This window comes from Microtus pennsylvanicus, chromosome 21, assembly GCF_037038515.1.
Source record: "Microtus pennsylvanicus isolate mMicPen1 chromosome 21, mMicPen1.hap1, whole genome shotgun sequence".
Lineage (NCBI taxonomy): Eukaryota > Metazoa > Chordata > Mammalia > Rodentia > Cricetidae > Microtus > Microtus pennsylvanicus.
In genome coordinates, this window is record NC_134599.1 from 10,893,338 (window position 1) to 10,915,812 (window position 22,475).

The window sequence follows — 22,475 nt, forward strand, 5'->3', positions numbered from 1 at the left end:
AAGTACAGAGAGACATTTCATTGTACAGGCTGATAAGCTAAACCAACATATATATATATGTTTTATCTATATATTTTAAAGGCATCTTGACTTCAAAATTTGAGCTAAAGATATATTACTTTGGAAAAGAGGTTCTGCTTTTGTTTCCACAGAGGATGAGAAACTGTGGATTCCTTCTCCCCGCCTCTTTCTTGTGGATCAGATGTGGGCTCTTGGCTCCTGCTCCAGCACCAAGCCTACCTGCTGCCATGCTCCTTGTCATGATGGTCATGGGATCACCATCTGAAACTAAGCAAGCCCCAATTAAGTTTTTTCTTTCACACACTGTCTTGGTCATAGTGTTGCCTCATAGCAACAGGACAGTAGTAAGTACTAGGGCAGAAACTGGAGTACTTATTATTTCTCTTTTGTGGATTTCAGGGATATGTGACCTGCTAAGCAGAATGTATCTTCACAGCACTCAGGATTTTCAAAATATTTAAGGAATACTCCAGCAGAAATGTGTATACAAAGAACCAACTTAGGAAACAGACCTAAGACCTGTGAGACTTCCACCTGCAGGATAACCATAATTCTGGATCTGACAGTTTCTATTCTAGGCACCTTTTGTTTTCATTACATCTGTGTGTATTCCTAGGTACATCATAAAAAATATAAACCTGTTCTCCTTCTGGGAAGAAGGCATAACATAGCTGTTGGACTCATGAACACACAGCAGCTATGGAAGATCAGGCTCTATCAACATCCTGTCATGCATGGGGAAGGAGCTACTGATACGATTTCTAGGGACAGGGAAACATTTTATTCATTAGTGTAGCCATGAATAACTTTCTCATGCTCCAGTAAATAACTCCATATTCACACTCATGCAAGCAGCCATAACTAATCTTTGTGAGTCACACTCATAGACACATACTGGACTGTAGAAGGGACTGGTTGGGAAGGCTATCAGTGGAAGGAGACAAGCGAAGGTGACGAGCTGTGTACAAAATTCATTATGTGCATTTATGAAATGGCCAAAAAGAAAGAAAGATGAATGGATGGATAGATGGATGGATAAATGGATAGATAGATGATAGATGAATAGATAGATAGATAGATAGATAGATAGATAGATAGATAGATCTGGATAGTTAGCCTCAGGAGAATTTTGAAAAATGGGTTAAAGCTACAAGAATCTAAGATGCACGTGAGGAACCGTGCCAGCTACAGAGGATGCCACAGTCCTGCTCACACTCTGTTCTGACAAGGGCAGAACCAGCTGAAGATCGTCTGTGGGTCCTCTAAGTACAATAGAAGAAGGCTGGCATTCTCCATCTCTCTGATTTATCTATTCCCCACAGCAGAGAAAGAGAAAGAATTTATAGACTCACACTTATATTTATAAAATATTAAAAAAACAGTGTCATATTGCTAGTATTTGTGAATTCAAATTGGTCACATTTTTGTCTAGTTACTATGATTAAAGATAATGACCAAAGAAACTAATATAAGGAAGCATTTAACCAGGGACTTGCTTACACTTTCAAACAGTTAGTACATGATCATTATGGCAAGAAGCATGGCAGGTAAGCATGGAGCTAACATCTGATACACAAGCTGCAGGCAGAGATCAAGTAAGACTGTGGCTGGTTGAAACCTCAAAGCCTCCCAGTGACATACCTCCTTCAACAAGGCTATGCCTCCTACTGAAGAGTTCTGTCAATTGGGGATCAAACATTCAAATATATGAGCCTATGAGAGCAATTCTCATTCAAACCACCACAGTTGTTAAAACCATATACTATGGTGATTTAAACTGTGTCAATTGATAATTAAAACTAATCATGGCAGGCATGGGTGGTACATGCTTTTAACCCCTGAGGCAGAGGCAGAGGCATGTGGATCTTTATTGAGTTTATAGCCACCTGGTGTACACAGCCAGTTTCAAGCCAGCCAGGGGTACTTAGTAAGAGCCTATTTCAAACAAAGAGAAAGCATACACAAAACTAACCCTCACTGTGAGTGATGGCAGACAGCTCGGTGGGTAAAGGTGCTTGCCAAGCCTGACAACCAGTGTTCAATTCCCAGACCCACAAATTACCAGATTAGAATCTCAGAATTTCAAACATTGTCCTGTAACTTTCATGTGTCCCTTCCTCAATAAATACATAAAATGTAAAAAAGGATATTGAAATGTAGACAGCATTTAAGTAAAAGAATATGGATGTTTCACTAAAATATGTTGCCAAGTACATATTATTCAGCCATAAAAGAAGGATTTTTAAAAGAGAATGGACGAAACTAGAGACTATCATGTTAAGTGAAATACAGCAGACATAGGCAGACTAATATTGTTTTCTTTAATGTAAAAAAACTACTAAGAAAGATCTTAAAGTAGAAGACAGCTTAGTAGAGATTCAGAAGGGTGCTGGTGGAGGGGAGGAGGGAAGAAGGATGGATAGACATGACAGACATATGTATATGTGGAAACATTACAGTGAATCCTATTCAGCTACATAACTAATATATGTTAAAATAGGTGTGAATTTAAAAATACAGCTCTTAATATGTTGACAAAAGACATGAGGCCTATATGGGAATCAGATGACACAGTTCCTGATAGTCTGTGTTTGCTCTGTTGGATTCATTCAACACGTCGAACTGTTCCCAAAATTCAGTTTCCACAGTAGAATTTACGAGTAGATGTGAGAGGCAGCAGCAGTGACCATGAGACAGAACCAGGCAGGTCCCTAAGACAGAATGTGACCTGTCTACATTCGCTGTCTTGGAGTGACTACAGGGAACTTGTGTCCAGGGAGTCTGAGCTTGCGGGACTTAGAATAATTTTTCACATTTAATTAGGGTTTGACTTTGACTTAGTCAATCCGTGGCTGTAGAGGTGACAGACCCCAGAGGAGAGTCTACTCCTGCCATTCACCTGAATCATTATAGCTTCTTCAGAACTGCTTTCTAAATTCTGTCCTTATATCCATCGCTAAGTGTGGCTCTGACTTCTCACCAAGGCAGCTTCCTTTTGTAGCAGATGAAGGCTTCTTCAGAGAACCATATCTGGTCAAAACGAGCAAGTGACCATGGGTACGTGCACAGCACAACCTCTACACTTGAGACTCAGCGAACACTGTAGAAAGTGGGTGGAAAGACTGTGATAACCCGAGGACAGTGATGTAAGATAGTGTCTTCCTAAAGTCCTGAATAATGACCGTATCAATTGACATGCCAACGGGGATATGGAAACTTCACAAGGCCTCACCCTTATGTGAAGAACTACAGGCAGTCAGTGACTGCTTAGGGACGAAGGGACTAGTTTTCTCCAGGGATGATTAACTTTATATGCTAGCCAGTCCCAAGAGGTCAGCCCTAAACACATATACAATATGAATAAAACTAAATGGACTCAGTAGGTTATCTATTTGGCTGTGAATGACTATATGCATATGTATACATGTGTGTATGTGTTCACACACACACATACATACCACACCAATACATATACAGTTAGAAGAAGAGGTAAGGAAATGAATCCCAAATGGAGCTGTGGGGAAGATGAGTTGGAGAGGAGGAAATAGTACAAGTACTCATGTACTTGTGTATGAAATTCTCAAAAAATAAAATAGAAAGACTTGACTTTGATATTATATAAAATTAGATATTATGTATTTCCCTTAAAACCCCAGGAAACAAGACACTGATACTTTTGCCTTTAAGAAAGATTATGCTAAAGATCAGAAAGTTCTTCTTTTTTTCAAGGCATAATATACCTCAATTATTAAAAACTTGCTAGCTTTAAGGCTTCAAAACATTTTCTGCTGCTTAACAAAGATTAATGCAACCCAGAAACTGGCCTTTAATCATACTTACTTGGCCCAGGAGAACTGAACATCACTAAATCTGGTTGGTGCCAAACCCTGTGATAAAGTGGGCCATAAGAAAGCACTGCTGTTTGTCTGGGCACAGAGAAGAGACACAAATGACTTTCGAACCAATCTGTTCCACGTGAATGCATCTCAATAAGGAAGACAGAAAGCACAATGGGTCTGCTTTATACCAGCAGAGCGTCAACTCTTCCTTGTAGCGTAGGTCATGGAGGTATTTGGACATGGCCCACACATTCCACATCACTCTTTCTCCACAACAGTGGAGGTCAACACTGCTTAGTCTGGGTGAAAGGCAAACCTGGACACCATCTGATACAAAGAGGAGAAGCCTAAGGTATGTCCAGTTGATACTAAGACTCTGAAGAAGACCCACCACTGACCATTGTGGAATCCTGCTAACCTAAAGACTATTCTTTGTGGCACAAGTAAGAAAATACATACATGGATATTTCCAAGGAGAGCCAGCCAGCCCCAAGAACCAGATTCAGTTTCTGGGCTCTACATTCTGAGTAGATTTCACTCAAGAAGATGCTGACAAGGACTGATGATATGCTGGGCCACCATGTAGAGATTACCCATGTTCCTGTTGTCACCTGACTCTACAGGGAGAGTTCTATGACTAGCAAAGGTGGGAACTTAGGACAGCTTCTGTCAATACGACCCCCAACATCACACAGCCCTAGCAGAGAGAGCAGAGTGAGCTCAAAGCTGTGGGAACTGCACTAACTGGCATCAGGCAGGGGAAAGCCACCCCTGCCCCGATCCCACAAGAGCAGCAGCCATGAGTGCAATGACCAGGGACCGAATTGCTACCTGCTTAGGCTGGAATGAAAAATCCTCACTCATTTAGTTTTATCAGAAGTTAGAGACAATGATATAAAATACAACTTTAGGGGCTGGAAAGATGGCTCAGTGGTTAAGAGTTCTGGCTACTGTTCCAGAGGTCCTTAGTTCAATTCCCAGCACCCACACAGTGACTCACAATCATCTAAAATGGACTCTGATGCTATCTTCTGTCATGCAGGCATATACACAAATAGAGCACTCATGCATAAATAAATAAATCTTTTTTAAAAAAATAAAATACAACTTTACACTTAAGTTATTTAACTCTGGTAATTCCTCATGGTCAGCATGTCTGATTAAATAATCAGGCATACATAAATGCCAGGCTATAGGTTTTCAGAAGTTTCGTGTCAGGAGAGATAGGAGACTTGAGTCTCAGCCTCATCCACACCCACAGAGAACTGAGAACAATCGCAGCATCTCTGAGCAGTTCAGACTAGGACAGGGCTACACAAAGACCTGGGGGTTCACAGTGCAAGCCTTGTTTGCTAGCTGTGTGAACCTGGGCAAGCCAACGAATTCCTCTGAACCTTGTTAAAAAGAAAAAAAGAGAGAGAGAAAGAGGCAGAGGGAGGAAAGAAGGGAGGAAGGAGTGAAGAAAAGAAAGAGAGGCTGGAGAAATGGCTCAGCGATTAAGAGCACTGACTGCTCTTCTAGAGGACCCAGGTTCAAATCCCAGCACCCACATGGCAGCTCACAACTGTCTGTAACTCCAGGATCCAACACCCTTGCACAGACATACATGCAAGAAAAACACTAATGTGTACAAAATAAAATAAATTATTAAAAAAGAAAGAATGGATGAAAGAAAGGAGAAAGAAAGAAAGAGAATATGTGTGTATTGTGTGTGGAAGGGATGTTCAGAGCAAGCTTTTAAAGTAGATTTGTGACTCATCTAAGAAAAAAAGTATGATTTCACAAGAAACCAGATCTTTGTAAGTCTATGGACTTCTTGTAAGACAGAAAGGGTTATGCATGTTTTAACATAGAGGGTGATACATAAAATACATGTAATATCATATGAAAAATAGGCGTAGTGTGAGGAGGATCGTGACTCAAGAACATGAAGACCTTGAACTTGCACCCTTTGCGACGAGTGCTGCAGAGAAAGCTCTGGAAGAGTGCTCGCTGTGTGCATGGAGACGAGAGTTCAAGTTCCAGCACCCACACAAAGAGCCAGATGTGTTGGCATGGTAGACTCACTCCAGCCCTGGGAAGGCAGAGGCAGTTCACTGTCCAAGCCAGCCTAGCACAATCTATGAGCCTCAGGTTCCAAGGAGATGGCCTGTCTCAACAAATAAGATGGATGGCTTCTTTGGAACAGCATCTAAGTGTGACCTCTGACCTCTATACGCACCCACTCCCCTACATTCAAATGTGTGCCAGCTCTAAAGACTTGATCACTTGAAAACTGTGACATCTCCAGGACTCAGGAGTTTGAACATCTAATTGGGATGTAGCATCCAGTGCCTGTCAATAATGAACTTATGAAGCTAATCACTGCATTTAAAAACTATCTACACTAGTCAAACATTGTGTAGTTTTAGATGCCATGTATATATTTCTATCATGGTATAAAATGTAGCCAAAGTTTCAAAATATTTCTGTCACATTCACATGAAATTCTGGAAGCTATTAACTCAGTGCCTAAGCTTTCTCATTTGAGACTTGGCTCAGAAACACATGTGTCATTATATCACAAATCTGTCATTTTTACTATTGTGACAACTGTATTTTATGAATTGGTTTTCTTTGTAATCCTATATATTTTAGTTCATGAATTTAAAAACATTATTTTGGGAAGCAGTCCAAGCATATTTTTTTTTTAACAGCTTGCTAAAGAGGTCCAAGGCACAGAGATGGCTAACAGGTCTTACTTCCTCAGATGGAGGTAAAAGCTGTGACATACTGCAAGGACTGATGATACAGCCACGTGCACTGAGTGCCACATGCTCAGGGTATTCAGCGACCAGCCACCACTGAGAACACTGGGACAGGGACATAGTCTTTTGTATAATGTACCTCATTCCTTAAACACCACCGTTTCAACACCACTCCCAAGGAGTTGAGGTCAGTGTTGCTCCATGGTTCACTGTTCTCTTCTGCTGGGTGGCCTTGGGTGTTCTTTGGGGTGACATGTCTATGTGGAGATCATTTCTTTCTTGGCCCAGACTTCTATAGCTGGAAGCCACCTCTGTTCAGGCCAATGGTGAGTAATTCCAGGGAACCCTGCTCAGTGGCTGAGGACAGGAAGGACTCACAGGGACAGAAACTGACTTAGCTGTTCTGAGTCAATGACCAAGGTCTTGGCTGTGGTGGAGGAAATGAGAGCAAGTTTTTTAGAAGCTGAGACACGGAACTGATCTAAAGCTTGCCTGTGAAAGGGCCTTCAAAGGCAGGACCAGGCTTTAGGATCAGCGTAATGAACCTCAATGTGAGAAAATTAAGTAATGTTTCAAATTGAGTCCCAAATCAACAGTCTCAGCAATATGAGTGCAGTCTGCAAACGGGAATGCACTAGACCTACAGAGGGAAGATTCACGGCCTTCTTAATTAACTCCGAGGTGCTGCACATAAGGGGAAAACAATAAATCAAGTAGATTACTGCCAGCAGTCTGAATTTCCAAGTGAAATAAGAGAGGTATAGCTCCTTGAGTCATTTTGTAAATGTGTATGTGTGGCGGGGGTAGGAGGATCGCCAAGGTCATCTCTTATGCTGTAATTTGCCACTCGGTGATTTAGTTTTATACCACATGCCAAGTATTTGCCATACACTCAGGTGTGAAACAGTAGGAAACAAAGACGAGAAAAACACAAGATAGGAAGGAAACAAAATTCATACGCACACAATACACACACACACACACACACACACACACACACTGATTGCTATTTCTGCATTTATCTAAAACACATTGCATACCCACTGTACAATGGCATTCTAAGAACTGAAGATGCAGCTGTCTAAGTGAGAATACAGAAAGCCTCTGACCCTGTGAGGCTCACAAGTTAGAAGGTGAAGCAGGGACTCAACACACCATCACATAAGCCAAGGGGTTTCAGGCAGCAAAAAGTACTATGAAAAATGACCAGGAAAAATGAAGGCTCAGAGCTAGCAGATAGGAAAACCTGGGATGGCCTGCAGTGTAGGGGATATCCAACCAGATGCAGAAAGGAAGAAAATACCCAACAATCGACAGTAGAAAGGCAGACTAGACATTGCATACTCATGTCTTAGAATTTAACAAGATGCACTAGATATATCTGTACTGGGAGGTTGTTAAAGAAGAACAAAGGGAAGTTTACACATGTGTGCTCTATGCATGCATCTTCTTTTCCTTGACCACACCTCAGGTTCCTCCCTGGGGCATCTTGCCTACCTACAGATATGTCTGCACACAGGGAGAATATTGATAAACTTGAATCACCCTGTGGTACTGACATTTATTTACCTTGTGTGGTAAGTTTGGTAGGAGACTGGAAGAAAAGCTATTGTTCTCAAATATATTGTAAACAATTTAAACTTTTATAATATTTAGTAGTCATAGTGAATGATATCAATGTTATGATGTTAGGAAAGAAACTTGATCAAGGAAATAAGTAATTTCGGGAGGTTGGGGACTCTTCATAAAATAGGTTGCAATGTGTCTAGATGAACAGGATTATCTAGGTCAGAACAAAGCAGAAACGACCCAAGCAAAGGGCAAAACACCACAGCTTCTATACATGGGGCTAAAAGATGTACCCTTTGATAGCTCTTCTGATGGGAACTACAGGCAATAGAGAGAATGACAGAAGGGAGGGAGCTTAGAGAATTCGTGGTCAGTCCAAAACAGCAGGTTATAAGCAGAGAAGAGTGACAGACAAAGAAGATACAAAATGTTGAAAAATGGGTCTAGGGAAACAAGCAGAAGATGTCTTCCTGTAGTCTGGAAAAATTTGATGTTTTCTAAACTAATAGGTAGGCAGGCACAACTGAACAATAACATCAAGAGGCCATTTTAGAAGGGAAGTAAAGTAAAGGGATGGCACTGGTTAGTCAGCCTGGCTAGAATGTTTCTGTGGCCACAGCAGTAAAGCAGCCAGAAATGAGAAGTTGAAAACTGGGACAGAGGGGTCAGGGAACCTCTTCAAGTGACAGCTAACTTCATGGGATACACATACATTCAGGGAAGGAAAATATAAGAGACTAAGACAGAGAAAGCCAGAGCTTAGGGGAAATTCACCTTGTGCCAAAGAGGTAGAAGCAACCAGTCAGAACCAGTTAATGGCTGAAGAAAGAAAAAGAATTTATTATTCTGTCAGGATTTCAATGTAGCCAGGCTGGCCACAAACTCACTATAGTCAAGGGGAAAAAAAGGGGTTTCAAAACCAAAGTAGCCTTATCAGTGTAAGCAGGGTAAGGCCTTAAGAAAGATGCCCCAGGTGCCCATCATAAAATGACAGAAGTAGGGGAGAATTCTTAGGATAGAGACCATATAATAGATGTGACATGATGAACTAAAAGCAGCCAAGGAGAAGGGGTCCGAAGCCTCGGAGAGATGGATGTGGTGTGCTGGCCATGGTGACAGCTTTGAAGAAAAGAAGAGGATGAAACCTCAAGGGTGAAAGATCCAGATCAATTTAGAGACGAAAGGGGCCCCCAGACCAAACACTGAAGGGCCTCTGCTCCGCTGGTGAGCTGCGGTCCTATGCTGGTGAGAGGATGGGGAAGTCGTCTGAAGATTCCCAGCATACTGGGAAATGTTAGGAGCTGGGCTGTGCTCAACTGAGTAAGTTTCCATAGAAAGGAAAAGAATATGGGACAACGTGGAAGGCACAGCTGAGGCTGGACAGCCTGTGCTCACCATGGGGTGAGACATGAGGCCATGTGCTCCTTTGGAGTGGGGTCCATGTACTGCAGGGCAGAGAGATGCAGGTGAGTGTTATCTGAGGCTATGGATTGAAGACAGTGAGGGGCAAGTTCATGGGGACAAGGGAATGCATCTAGATAGTAAACTCAGAGCTGCTACCCAGCAGCCATCCTGACTGTGGAGGCATACAGAGGCAGGAAGGGCTGAGATACTAGAATTGTGAGACCAGTGTACCACCAAGGAGGCCGCATGAAGATGCAGCATGGGAGAGCATCAATGGGGAAAATAGTTTAGGACAGAGTCCTGGGGCTGGCAAGGAAAGCAAGAGAAAATCCATCATTGTTTCTTAGATTTTTTTTTTTTAGCAGCAGTGAATTGTATTGAAAAAAATCCAATCTCAAAAAAAAATTAAAAATAATTTTAAAAAGCCACATAGCTTAGAACTGGACTCAAAGATGTGAAGATTAGTGAAAAATACTGATGAGCAAACAATAGAGAGACTAAAATAGAGTAGCCTGAAGCAGGGCAAACATGTGAGCGACCTGTTGAGAGAAGGGACTGCCTCGGAGCTGTCAGCTCTGGGATCTGGAGGGCAGGGCCTGGTGTGTCTATCACCTGCAAAGCTCTGCCGCCTCGCCTTTCCCACAGTGTGTTTTCTCCAAGCAACACAACAAAATTTTGTTGGAACAAGCCAGAACACCAGAGGGGTCCCACAAGAATATGTATATATATGCTTCTTGCACAGCACGGTGAACAGGCCGGGTTGGGAAAGAGACATTACAGGGAAAATTTGGCAAGCAGCCATCTCAGCTTTGTTTCAGTGGGTGTCCATAAAATGCGGGCTAAGAAAATGGTAGCTCAATGTCTGGCATTTGAGACCTAACAGCATGTAACATGTTTATGGCATGCATTAGGCCACGAGCTTCAGTCTGGGGCTGGGGCACATAGCAGAGACTTCGGATCTGTAGAAAGAGGAGGAGCTAGGATATCATGGCTTGTACTGCAATAAACGTGACTGCTCTTAGAAGACCATAAACAGGGGGTTTATGACGAAAAAACTGCTCTTAGATTTAAAAAGCAAATGCTTCAGTCTTGTTTGTATAAATAAGAAAAAGCTAGTGCAAGCTTTGCTAATTACAGAGTGTTCCACAAGTCTATGACTGATTATAACTTGGCAAAAATTAGTTCAGTTAAAAAAGCAAGAGCAAGAGGTGGGAGGATTAGGTGAGGTTTTGGAGTGAGAAGGGGTCAAAAAAAAAAAAAAAGAAAGCTTTCATTAAACAGTTTACATCCTAGTAGAAGGAGAAACCAAAACAAAGAATCCAAACTCATTTTATTTTTATTCAAAACAAGGTCTTATTCAGTGTGTTTTTATTCCGAATCCTTGAGCACATGGTGATGTTGCATTCAAGTCTTTTTGTTCAAGCACCATTTAGTCCTCCCAGATCGCGCACTACTGAGGTCTGTTCCCTTATCACAGGGAAAACTGCTCGTCTGGTGGTTTCTTAGTGCACATCAGATGCTGTGGCACTGAGCACCACCATGAAGACTGCTGGGTTTTCCTTTAGTAGCTAGTTCAATCTAGGCTGATCAATCTGAACTGACCAAATCAATATTTGATTAGGTCAAATTTGTAGACCCCCAACTATATCTGAAGACCATCTAGCTCAGTCTGCCTCCTCTGAGGGTCTTATGGGATCTTGACTTCAAGCATTATTGCTCCTAGAACAAAGCATTTATTTCTCGTTTGAGACCCTTCTGATATTGGTAACATGATTATAGAGTACCAGCATGTTTCCGTGCTGATCAGGGTGGGATATAACAAAGTCTTCCATTCCCACTCCACAGGGCATGCTCACTCTGACCATGTGCAGTGTATTTCCAGCCTGTTCTCATGGAGGACCTGTGGTGGTTTAAATGAGAAATCCTACATAGGTTCAGATGTTTGAACACTTGGTCCCTTGCTGGTGATGCTTTTTGGGTAGGTTTAGAAAGGCTGGCCTTGTTGGAGGAGGTGTGTCACTGGAGGCAGGCTACAAGTTTTCAAAGCCATCCGCCATTTCCACTTCTCTCCTGTCTCCTCTCTCTCTTTCCTCTCTTCTCTCTCCTCTGGCTCTTTCTCTCTCTGCTTTGTGTTTTTAGTGAAGAGATGAGCCCTCAACTTCTTGTGCCAACTGTAGCCTCTGCTCTATCCTCTGGAACTGTAAGCCCAAATGAACTCTCTTCTTCTGTGTTGCCCTGGTCATGGTGGCGTACGAAGGCAACAGTAGAAAGTAACTAACACATACCCTCATGCGGTTTGCTAGGACGTCTGAGCAGCCCCCTTTCCAGTCATCTTCTCCCCAGCCATACACAAATGCATACGTATCCAAAGGTGCCCACCTGGGAACCACAGCAGCCACAGCTCTAACCTCAGCTCTGAGGAGTGGCTCTGCTCTGCTCGGGCCTCACCCTTCACACTACAGTAAGGACACCTTCCTAAGTGTCAGGTGGTGGTGATGACCCCCAGAGCTGCCCTTCTTTCGGGGATCAGTTTTGAACTACCTACGGTCTAGAGCCTGAAAAATCATTATATCATATAATTTCTCTAGCTACTTTTGGTGAGACAATTAGTGATAGCCATTGCTTAGTACATTTTTATGTTGTAATTTGGAAGAATGGTGAGTTAAAGTTTCCCCCAAAGATTCTTCTATGAACATGGGCAATTTTTACAGAAGAATTCTTACAGTTTTCAGAATAATTTATTAAGTTACTTATACTCAAGAAAATGTATACATTCTTTCAGTAAAAACCACGGAGGGTCACCACTGTCCTGGAGGGTGGGAATTGAAAATGCTCCTGGATTCATGATGTTTATTTCATCGAGTAAATTATTCTGGCCTCTTCCAAAGCCATACTCTCTCTGCTACCGTCTCTTTCATTACTGCCTTGAACAGAGAAAGGACAAGGTCTTTGTTCACACAGCATCACTATGTCATGGGTGCTGACATTTGTTTTATGCAAATCAATCATCTCAGCACAGCAATGAAGGAATTGCTCGGGATGAGGGAAACAGGCAGGGGTGAGCCATCTGCCACATGGCTCATGAACAGCAGAAAGAACTCTGAGATAGGCAGCCTGACTCTGCACCATGTCTAGATGAGAGGAAGGGAAAAGACACCTCTTGAGGAAAACACAGGTTATTCTCAAGCACAAAAACTAGAAGGCAACTGGAGGGAACATGCTTGGGCATAATTCTATCTTCCTTTTCTCTAGCTGACCATGAAGGGAAAAAAATGGCAGTTCTGCATTTTGAATTACAAAAAAGAACAGAAAGCTGTTCTGTATAAACCTCATTCCTTGGGGAAGCCGAGGAGGGGGGTGGAAGTGATAAACCTTTAGCAACTTCAAATGATGTTTTCAGAACATGAGTCCCATTAGGCGCCTCAGGCAAAAAGTACCCAAGAACCACATTAGAATGATATCATTCCATTTAGAGTCTGAAAATGGATATCAGGCACAGAGGAAGAGGAAATGATGCGCCCTGCTGTGCAGAAAACTTCGAACTGAGATAGGGAATGATTTGTAGTCATCTGGCCTTGAACTTGTGATCCTCCTGCCTCAGCTTCCCAATTGCTGGGGTCACAGGTGGGCAACATTATATCCAGCTTAGCAATCTATTTCACTTAACTGAAGCTCCCTAGCATTACAGCCTAGACTGTCCTCCTGAGGGTAAACGGCCATGTGGGAGGGCTCTTGAAGCACTCCTGAAATTAATGTCCCAGAGAAAACTGTGATTCAACCTTCAGAATGAACATTAAAACAAATTAAAATCAATTTTAGAGGTCAAATTGATAGCTCACTGCAGCAATCAGTGCAGGGGAGTCTTACCCAGAGAACCGGAGCTGTAATACAGAAAGACGTTAGACTTTCATCAGCAACACACGATGAGAATGGAGCACAAGATAGCACTAACTCTCAGTCTGGCATGAGGAGCCTTTGCATCTTATACCAAATGCTGTATGTATTTGAAAATTAAATGGATTTGGAAATTTCAATTTATGTTATCTTAATAAAAATTTTATTAAGATTTGGAGAGAACACAGAATAATTATCAACCTTGGCCATGTACGCTATTATATCTTTATTGCTATCTCCAACACCTATTTCTGTAGAGTCACAAGCGATCAAAAAGTTACCGTGTAGCCAGGAGTGGTGACGCACACCTTTAATCCCAGAACTTCAGAGGTAGAAGCAGGCGGATCTCTGTGAGTTCAAGGCCAGGCTGGTCTACCCAGTAAGTTCCAGGACAGCCAAAGCTACATAGTGAGGTCCTGTCTCAAAAAAGCCCAAAAGTTACCTTGTCTCCTTAAGGTAGCTATTGAACTGCTCAGACAGTAACCTGAAGAAACACCCAAGAGCAGCACATGCTTTTCAGCAGCTTTTGGTGGACGCTCCTCTGTTTCCCTTAGCAGTTCATCCAGCTTAACCTCTTGGGTGAATAATGATGGAAGAGGGTTGCCCGTAGTCTCTCTGTCTGCCCTTTCCTATTGGCTACAGAGCCGAGGCATGCATCCCCACCGTAGCTGACCGCTGCTATGCTGGGGTTCACACCTTACACAACCAGCTCTGAGTGTGATGTGGCGGCACCTTGCAAAGAAATTCAAGGGCACCTCACTTAGAGGTTTTAGCTTCTACAGCCTCCACCGTTCTCTCTGAGCAAGCTGCTGACATGTGCTTAGACGAGATGTGGTGACTGTTCTATATTAGTTTACGTCTTTGACCTCTCTGATTAGGTGTCCTATTGTGTTTGCAACATTATTCTTCAATATTTTCCTCTTTTCTTCCTTTTTTGTCTCTGATATCCCAATAAATCTGACTGCACAAGTTTGATTCTGGAACCTACTACTCAGGTTTGGATACAAATCCCCCAATGGTACTATCATCTGACTTTTAAAAATTACATTTATTTACTTTCTTATTCATTCATTCCTCTCTCTCTCTCTCTCTCTCTCTCTCTCTCTCTCTCTCTCTCTCTGTGTGTGTGTGTGTGTGTGCGTGTGTATGTGTGTGTGTAGGTTAGAGTTTAGTTTAGGTGTTGTTTTCCAGGAGCCATTCACCTTGTTTGTGGAGACAGGCTCTCACTAATCTGGAACTCACCAAATGAGGGCTGGACATTCTCCTTGTTCCACTGGGATACACAGTGCTGGGACCGTGAGTGTGAACTAGTGAGCCCGTTTCCACTGGGACCTAAGTGCTGGGACCGTGAGTGTGAACTAGTGAGCCCGTTTCCACTGGGACCTAAGTGCTGGGACCGTGAGTGTGAACTAGTGAGCCCGTTTCCACTGGGACCTAAGTGCTGGGACCGTGAGTGTGAACTAGTGAGCCCGTTTCCACTGAGACCTAAGTGCTGGGACCAGGAGTGTGAACTAGTGAGCCCGTTTCCACTGGGACCTAAGTGCTGGGACCGTGAGTGTGAACTAGTGAGCCCGTTTCCACTGAGACCTAAGTGCTGGGACCGTGAGTGTGAACTAGTGAGCCCGTTTCCACTGGGACCTAAGTGCTGGGACCGTGAGTGTGAACTAGTGAGCCCGTTTCCACTGAGACCTAAGTGCTGGGACGGTGAGTCTGCCTGATCACGCTCGCTTCTTTAAAGGAGTTCTAGGGACTGAACTTAAGTCCTTGTGTTTGCAAGGCAGGCATTTATTGATTGGGCCATCTCTGTAACCTTCACCTTTATCATTTATAAAAGAAAGTCTGCTTCAAGTTCAAGGCCAGTTTGGCTTGGATTTCCAGTTCTAGGGGCAGCATAACAAGATCCTATTTCAAAACAAAACAAAGCCAAACAAACAAAATAAAACCAAAAAAAAAAACCAACAAAAACAAAGAAAGAAACAGAGAAGTGTGCTTTTCCGTCACAGTCAGGATACTGCTGTCGAGCAGCATTTCTCCAGCCTTAGAGCTCTCTTTCTCCAGCGGTAGTGGCTCTGTCTAGATCCTGGCACTATGCCTCTCTTTTCTCCTTAAGGCCCCAAGACTTAAGTAGCTCTTCTTTGCATTATGGCCAGCTTTGCAGCTCTCAACTGTTTGAACCTCCTTTTTGTTCCTCCAGTAGGTTTTTATTTACTCCCAACAAACAAATGTTCAGAGTGTCTACCACTTGAGGAGTACTAAGTCCTCAATACAACACGTTCCCCACAAAAGAGTCTTTTGTTCGGCATTGATAACCTGGCAAGCTTACACATACTTTCTTCATAGAAAGGTCACCAGTAAGCCTGCTAGACTACTAGAAACGTCTGCTCCTTTAGACTAGATCTGTCACCATCAGTACAGTTCTATGAATATAACTAAAGATTTTCAGCTCTCTTGCTAAGTACTGGAAATTGCACAGGATCTGTGAAAAACTCAGATATATTTATTTAATCTGATGCAATTATTAAAGTATTCTAACAACATATGTCAAAACTATGGTTGATAAAAGACTAGAGACATCTTATGCTTCTCCTTGGAAAGCCCGATGAGCAGGAAATCCGAAAATGACAAGCATTTAGAGGCTGCCTCATCGTAAGTACCTGAAGCTGAGCACAGGTGACTAACTCACAGCCACGGCTGGGCAGGCATGAACAACCTTCCCTAAAATGACACCAACATCAAGAGTGCAGATAATTCACTGGCAGACTTCCTCTCCGGACCATGGTTCATGCTCTGGCACCAAGAGAATGAAAGAGATCTTTGCCTTATGGGAAAGGGACAGCCAGTAGAAACACGGCCACTGAGTTATGGGCAGAGAGTTCTCATGCTCATTAAAAACCAATTTCGCTCTTACTCTCTCCACTTTGCTTTGAGAGTGTGTATTTTCTTAACCCAAAGGTGACTCTGAGTTCTTGCCCTCAAATTACTGTCTCCTTAATTATTTGAGTTGGCCAAAACACTAAGTCTTCTTTTAGGTTTGATATTTAAGCACAAAACAGTTCTCTAAAGTTAGGCTCTGAATCAATTTAAGTGAAAACTCATGTTGCTCTATACATATGGGGGCAGCTGCTGACAGTGTTTCTACTAAAAAGATGAGCTGCTACAAAATGACTTTCTGAAATTAAATGATTTCAGTTTGTTAGAGTCCAATATATTCTGATATTCCAACCATGTTTTCAATTCATAAAAAAGTACTTTTTCACCCCAAGATTTAAAAGGTTCACTCAAACATAAATCCACTAATCTCTCACACTGCCCCACGGAGTCAAAAGAGCATGTTCTAACCCTGCATACAAATACTTCCAAAATGAGCTTGTAAATCAGACATATGCACAATGGGCTACAATCTATATCCCTCAACAGAGAAACAAGAAATCTCCACGTAGAGGTTGCTTTAAAATGATCTAATCTGCCCATTTTTAAACTGCAAGCATTTACTGGTGAAAAGCTATGTCTAACGAGAACGCAGCAGTACACAGCAGCTGTCCTCTGGAATGGCTTACCTATTAATGTAACTGAGAGCAACATAGGTCGGCTGCTGCAGCTCTTGCTTCTCTAAAACACGCGGATCTGTATCTGCAATAAAACACAATGACGATTTTTTTAAGGATTTTTTTTTTACATCAGAATATATGAGGATCCCCAACATAAAGTAACAGAGGTTAAAGAGAGAAAAAGACTAATTTAGAATAGGAAAACTCAGTCCACAAAGCATAATGATTTGTTCATTCATTCATAAAAACAAGATATTACATTGCTTTTCAAGAAATTCCAAACATCAACAGTGATAAAACGCCCATCTGTCACACAAGCTCTTGCACAACCCCCTCATAAATACTGGTTTTCACTGCATACAGTTACAATGCTGGCATGGTTTCCGTGGTTAATCGGCCTAAGAAAGCAAGCCTCTGTTAATTATGCTCACTTCAATACTGGAACAAATTAGTTTACATTGAAAAGCTCCATCAATCTGAAAATCTATGGAGTATTGTTCTTGCTCACTGAACACTTCTGAGTCCAGATTCATATTCTGGAGAGCTCTTCTCCTTTGTGAATGTATAATGAATTGACTATAGCTTTTCTAGACTTAATTAGAAAGTCTCTTAGTGCTTCAGCGTCAACAAACAGCACATTCACCGGGGCTCCCCCTCAAAGAGGCAGACTGTCACAGTACAGCAACACCTCACAATGCTGCGTCTCCAGTACAGACCAGTAATGAGCGCAGACCTCGCACCAGAAGCATCGTTTCAGGGTTCACATGCGGAGAAATAATTTCTTAAATATATGCAAAAGAAATGATCATATAATAATATATAGGGCAGGGGAGTCACTCTGTATTACTTTCATGAAGAAAGGTTAAAGCATTTCACACTAATTTCTTTTCATTAAAACATCATCCACACCATCCCATGATCAGAAGTCTCAGCTGCAGGTGGCAGTAACTGCTCTGATGTCTGTTGTTTCCAGTACCTTTGCAACAAAGTGTTTACTGCATATGGTGGCCCAAGATACACAACCCCAATGTGCTCTAACAGGGGATGGCAGAGGGAGAACAGGGTGGCAATAATCAGATCAACACTGCTTTTGCCCCTCAGACTATACACCCGGGCAGCAGAGCCAGCAGCCTCATTCATTATGTCCAAGTTAAGAATCTCACGTTCACTCTATCAGTTTTCCTGTGCCAAGAATTCCAGGGAACTAACTCTATTCAGAAATCTTCCTTCCTTGGGTCTCTGCCACTGTAAACCCTTGAAAGCTGAATTAGGAACAAGAGACAAAGAGTCTCTGAAAGGCTCCATCAAGCCGAGTCTCAGGGTTTTGGCAGAGCAGATGAGAACAGATCAGTAGTTCACATTTCCTCCCCTTCTCAGCCCCAGTTACTTTAACCACAGCTGAGGCTGCGGTCTGATCGCTGGTTTAGGGATAAACTCAGTGGCTGTCAAGATACAAGGAAGGCATGCATTCTCAGGGGACATGATTTTCTTTTTCCTTTTAAATTTTCTCCTCCTCTTTCTTTTCCCTCCTTCTCTGTTTTGTTTTTTCGAGACAGGGTTTCTATGTGTAACCCTGGCCATCCTGGAACTACTCTGTAGACCAGGCTGGACTTGAACTCAGAGATCCACTTGCCTCTGCCTCCCAATACTGGGATTAAAGGCATGAGGGAGAAATAGTTTTCAAACACAACCCTTAACACTTATCCAAATCTGCTGTAATCTCAACACATCTTTGCTTTTCTGTGCAGAACGTGCTTGCTGGAGGGGAGTCTCCAGAACCATACTTGAGAGGGGAAATGTCTTGTCTACATAAACTGCCACTGGCATGCTAGACAGGCTGTGGGTGCAGATGCTGACTGATGTGCCAAAGTAGACGAGGCCGGAGACAGAAGTTGTGAAATCAAGAAAGGAAGTTAGAAAAACAAGCAAAAGCAAAAACCCAGTGGACAGTTTCTCAAGTTCCCACCAAACAATTTGAACTTGGTCCTACGGATGGATGGGGAGCTGCTCTTTTGTGATATGTGGTCACACGGAGTTATTCTGAAGTAAATGAGTGATGGAGGAAGGTCATTGGTAATAAACAAACTGCCTTGGCCCATTCTGATAGGCCATCCCTTAGGTGGGTGGAGTAGGCAGAACAGAATGCTGGGAGGAAGAGGAAGTGAGCTCAGACTCGATAGCTCTCCTCTCTGGGGCAAGCCGCCAGGTCAGACATGCTGAATCTTTCCCAGTAAGACCGGTGCTACACAGTTTATTAGAGATGGGTTGATCGGGATATCAGAATTAGCCAGTAAGGGCTAGAGCTAATGGGCCAAGCAGTGTTTAAAAGAATACAGTGTCCATGTAATTATTTCAGGGCATAAGCTAGCAGGCGGCCGGGGTGCTGGGGACGCAGCCCGCCGCTCCAATTACAACAAATGAGCACTATTAGGAGCTTACAATTTGTGTATCAGTGGGTAAAGAGCCATCTTTCACCTTCTCTTTGCTCTTGTACCTGGCTTTCAATCAAACAGTCTTTCTACACACCATCTTCTAGTCATCCCTCTGTTAGTACACTGTTATTACTTTCTAAAATTGTTCTAAATGTTGCTTTCCCAAGTTATCCTGATTTTAATTTTTTCTCTTTTATTAGTGTGTGTGTGTGTGTGCACGCGCGTGCACGCACGCGCAGGCACACACACACATGCATGTGCAGGTATATACATTTATATTATACTTTTCTACTTCAAGCTTGAAGTAACTTGGATCTTGAGGTTTCCCTAAAGGCTTGTGTGTTGAAGGTGTGGTCCTTAGTCTGTGGTACAGTTAGAAGGTGCTGAAATCTTTTGGAGGTGGGGTCTAGTGGAAGGTCACTTGGGATGATGAGAACCTGTCCTCCTTCTCTAGCTTCCCAGGCTGGATGAGGACAGCACATCCCAATCAGCTACTTGTTCCCAGTATGTGGTTCTGCTGTAACAGGCCTAAAAGCATGTGACCTGTCAATCACAGGCTGAAGTTCTAGAACTGTGAGTCACAACAAAACTCTTTTCCCAATAAGTTGAGCCTCTCTACTGTTTTGCCATAGCAACACAGGAGGGTTTCATTATCTCTCTGAAGAAGGAGTCAAGTATCTTCTACAGCATGCTACAGCTCCCTGATGCTTATCTGAAATGTTGTTGCTATTGACACAGAAACTGCATGGCAATCTTGTCTGACAGAGCATGGAGCATGTTCAACACTGTTTGCAAGGCAAGATTCTGAAACTCTATATTATTTTGCTTCAACATATTCTATAACCTATGTTTGACTTATGCTTGCATTGCCTTAAGTTATAAGTTGGAGGCAGACTTCTGGAAACTTCCAAATGTCACCTTCTCTGAAACAAAACAACCACTGAAGCTCCTTAGGGATAAAGTACCCCTGCCACTTTCTCTAGAATACACATTCTGGACAAATACCCCCAGGCCTCAACCTTATTTTTAGATTAAATGATTCTTCAAGACAACCTTTATTAGAACAAACAGCCACCAAAGTTTTGTGAATGAAACGATGTACTTGGTACAAATCAGGAGAGACTAAAACAAGGCTCCTGGAGAGCCCCCATCAACTGCTGGTCCCAAATAAGCATGGGTCCTGTCACTTGCTGACTGCTCATGGTGATCATGACCTGCTGTTTTATGGATTTTAATTATGCTGGCGAGCACTCCACATTCAGTACAAGTATAATAGCTGCTTTCATTACTTCTCCCTCTCTGACAGCAGCATAACCTTGCGATGCTCGACGCCCTACAAGGAAAGGACTCCAGAGGCAGACTGGCTCTGACATGTAGGATGCCTCCCTAGCTCTGCCAGGATGGCCGTGTCTCCACAGGTGATGGAGGCAAGGGAACACCATCACCTGGTACCACTAGATAGTACAATGGCTCTGACATGTAGGATGCCTCCCTAGCTCTGCCAGGATGGTCGTGTCTCCACAGGTGATGGAGGCAAGGGAACACCATCACCTGGTACCACTAGATAGTACAATGGCTCTGACATGTAGGATGCCTCCCTAGCTCTGCCAGGATGGCCGTGTCTCCACAGGTGATGGAGGCAAGGGAACACCATCACCTGGTACCACTAGATAGTACAAATAAAAAGAAACACTTCCTTATCCTATGCGCCGTGCCATGCAAAGATGGTTTTGCACACAGTAAGCCGCTACAGGAAGTAATCTAGGAAGAGGCGAATGGCTGTATCATAGCATCTCCGAGGCACTTCTCTGGCGTATTTGTTCAGAGTGCCAATAAAATGAGGATGGGAAATGCTGCTGCAGCTTCTCAGAGATATAATTCACTTTAAAGGGGTCTGTAGATAACACATTTGATTTTTTTCAATCCACATGATGCTCCTCAAGCAGGTGATTCGGCAATTTGTGCCAATGCACAATGACACACAACTGCACTCTTCGGCTTCTATATGACTGACAAGTGACGGGAAGAGAAACTTACACTTTCTAGCGGGGCAGGGCAGTACCAAACAGAAAAAGACACAGATTATTGCCGGCTCTTCCCCGGGACAGTCTCGCTAAGTTTCTACAACAGCAGTCTGTAAACAGCTGACAGCAGGTGTGTCTGTCACCATCTTAGGGAGGTGTTTACTCTATGGTGAGGATGCTGTACAAAGCGAAAGCTTTTCCTGGTTCTGATCATTAAGGTCATGGATTGAACTGAATCGCCCAGTCCTCATTGTCACAACACTAGCTCCAATTGTTCTTCAAACAACAGGAGCCAATAAAATAAGATCAAATAAAAATGTAAATAAATACTAAAATCAAAACAATATAAGGTGATGGTTGAGGCTGGGAAGGAACACTTCAACTCCTGTCAATAAGAAATGTGATGTGTATGATAGAAGATTCAAGGCCACCTTGCTCCGGCCCTGAAGCCCCTCTTCATCTGTTATAGTTTTTATCATTGGGAACCAGTGACAACAAATGCTTGTGACTTCTAACTTTTCTCATTCTCTTTTTTTTCTTCCTTCTTTTTTTTTTTTTTTTTTTTTTTTGAGAGAAGTCTCATGTGGTCCACTACTTGGCAGTGGAAGACCTTGAATTTGTGCTTCCACTTCCAGAGTTGAGTGCTGGGATTACAGGTATGTACTTGCACATTGTCTTTCTGTTTGTTTACTTTTGTTGTGTGCTATTTTTTAATAAATAATCATTCCTAGTGCCATCTTCAAGCCCACAAAGAACAAAACAAAACAAAAACTCCACTGGTATTATTTGGTGGGTCAACCAGCACTCAGTAATTACCTCATGGCTTTGGTTATGACATTAGTTACTGTGCCTTGCTGGGACTTTATACCTAAAATTACTTAAAATTTAATAAAGTTAGAAAACAGCTCTGCTGCCTCTCAAGCAAAACTAAGCAAACCTCCCTGGCGGTCTGTAGATTTGGGAGTCACTGTGAACAAAGGAGGCACTTCTGGTCTGG

At 42.7% G+C, this 22,475-nt stretch overlaps 1 protein-coding gene across 2 annotated transcripts in view; it reads right to left on the bottom strand.

The window, feature by feature from the left end:
• The window catches only part of Jazf1 (JAZF zinc finger 1), a 305,134-nt gene that overhangs the window by 120,945 nt on the left and 161,714 nt on the right, over positions 1–22,475 (bottom strand). For both annotated transcript variants that reach the window (XM_075955216.1, XM_075955217.1), the window contains exon 2: positions 17,032–17,104. In XM_075955216.1, coding sequence (XP_075811331.1) covers positions 17,032–17,104 — 73 coding nt within the window. The remainder of the gene's footprint in view (positions 1–17,031; positions 17,105–22,475) is intronic.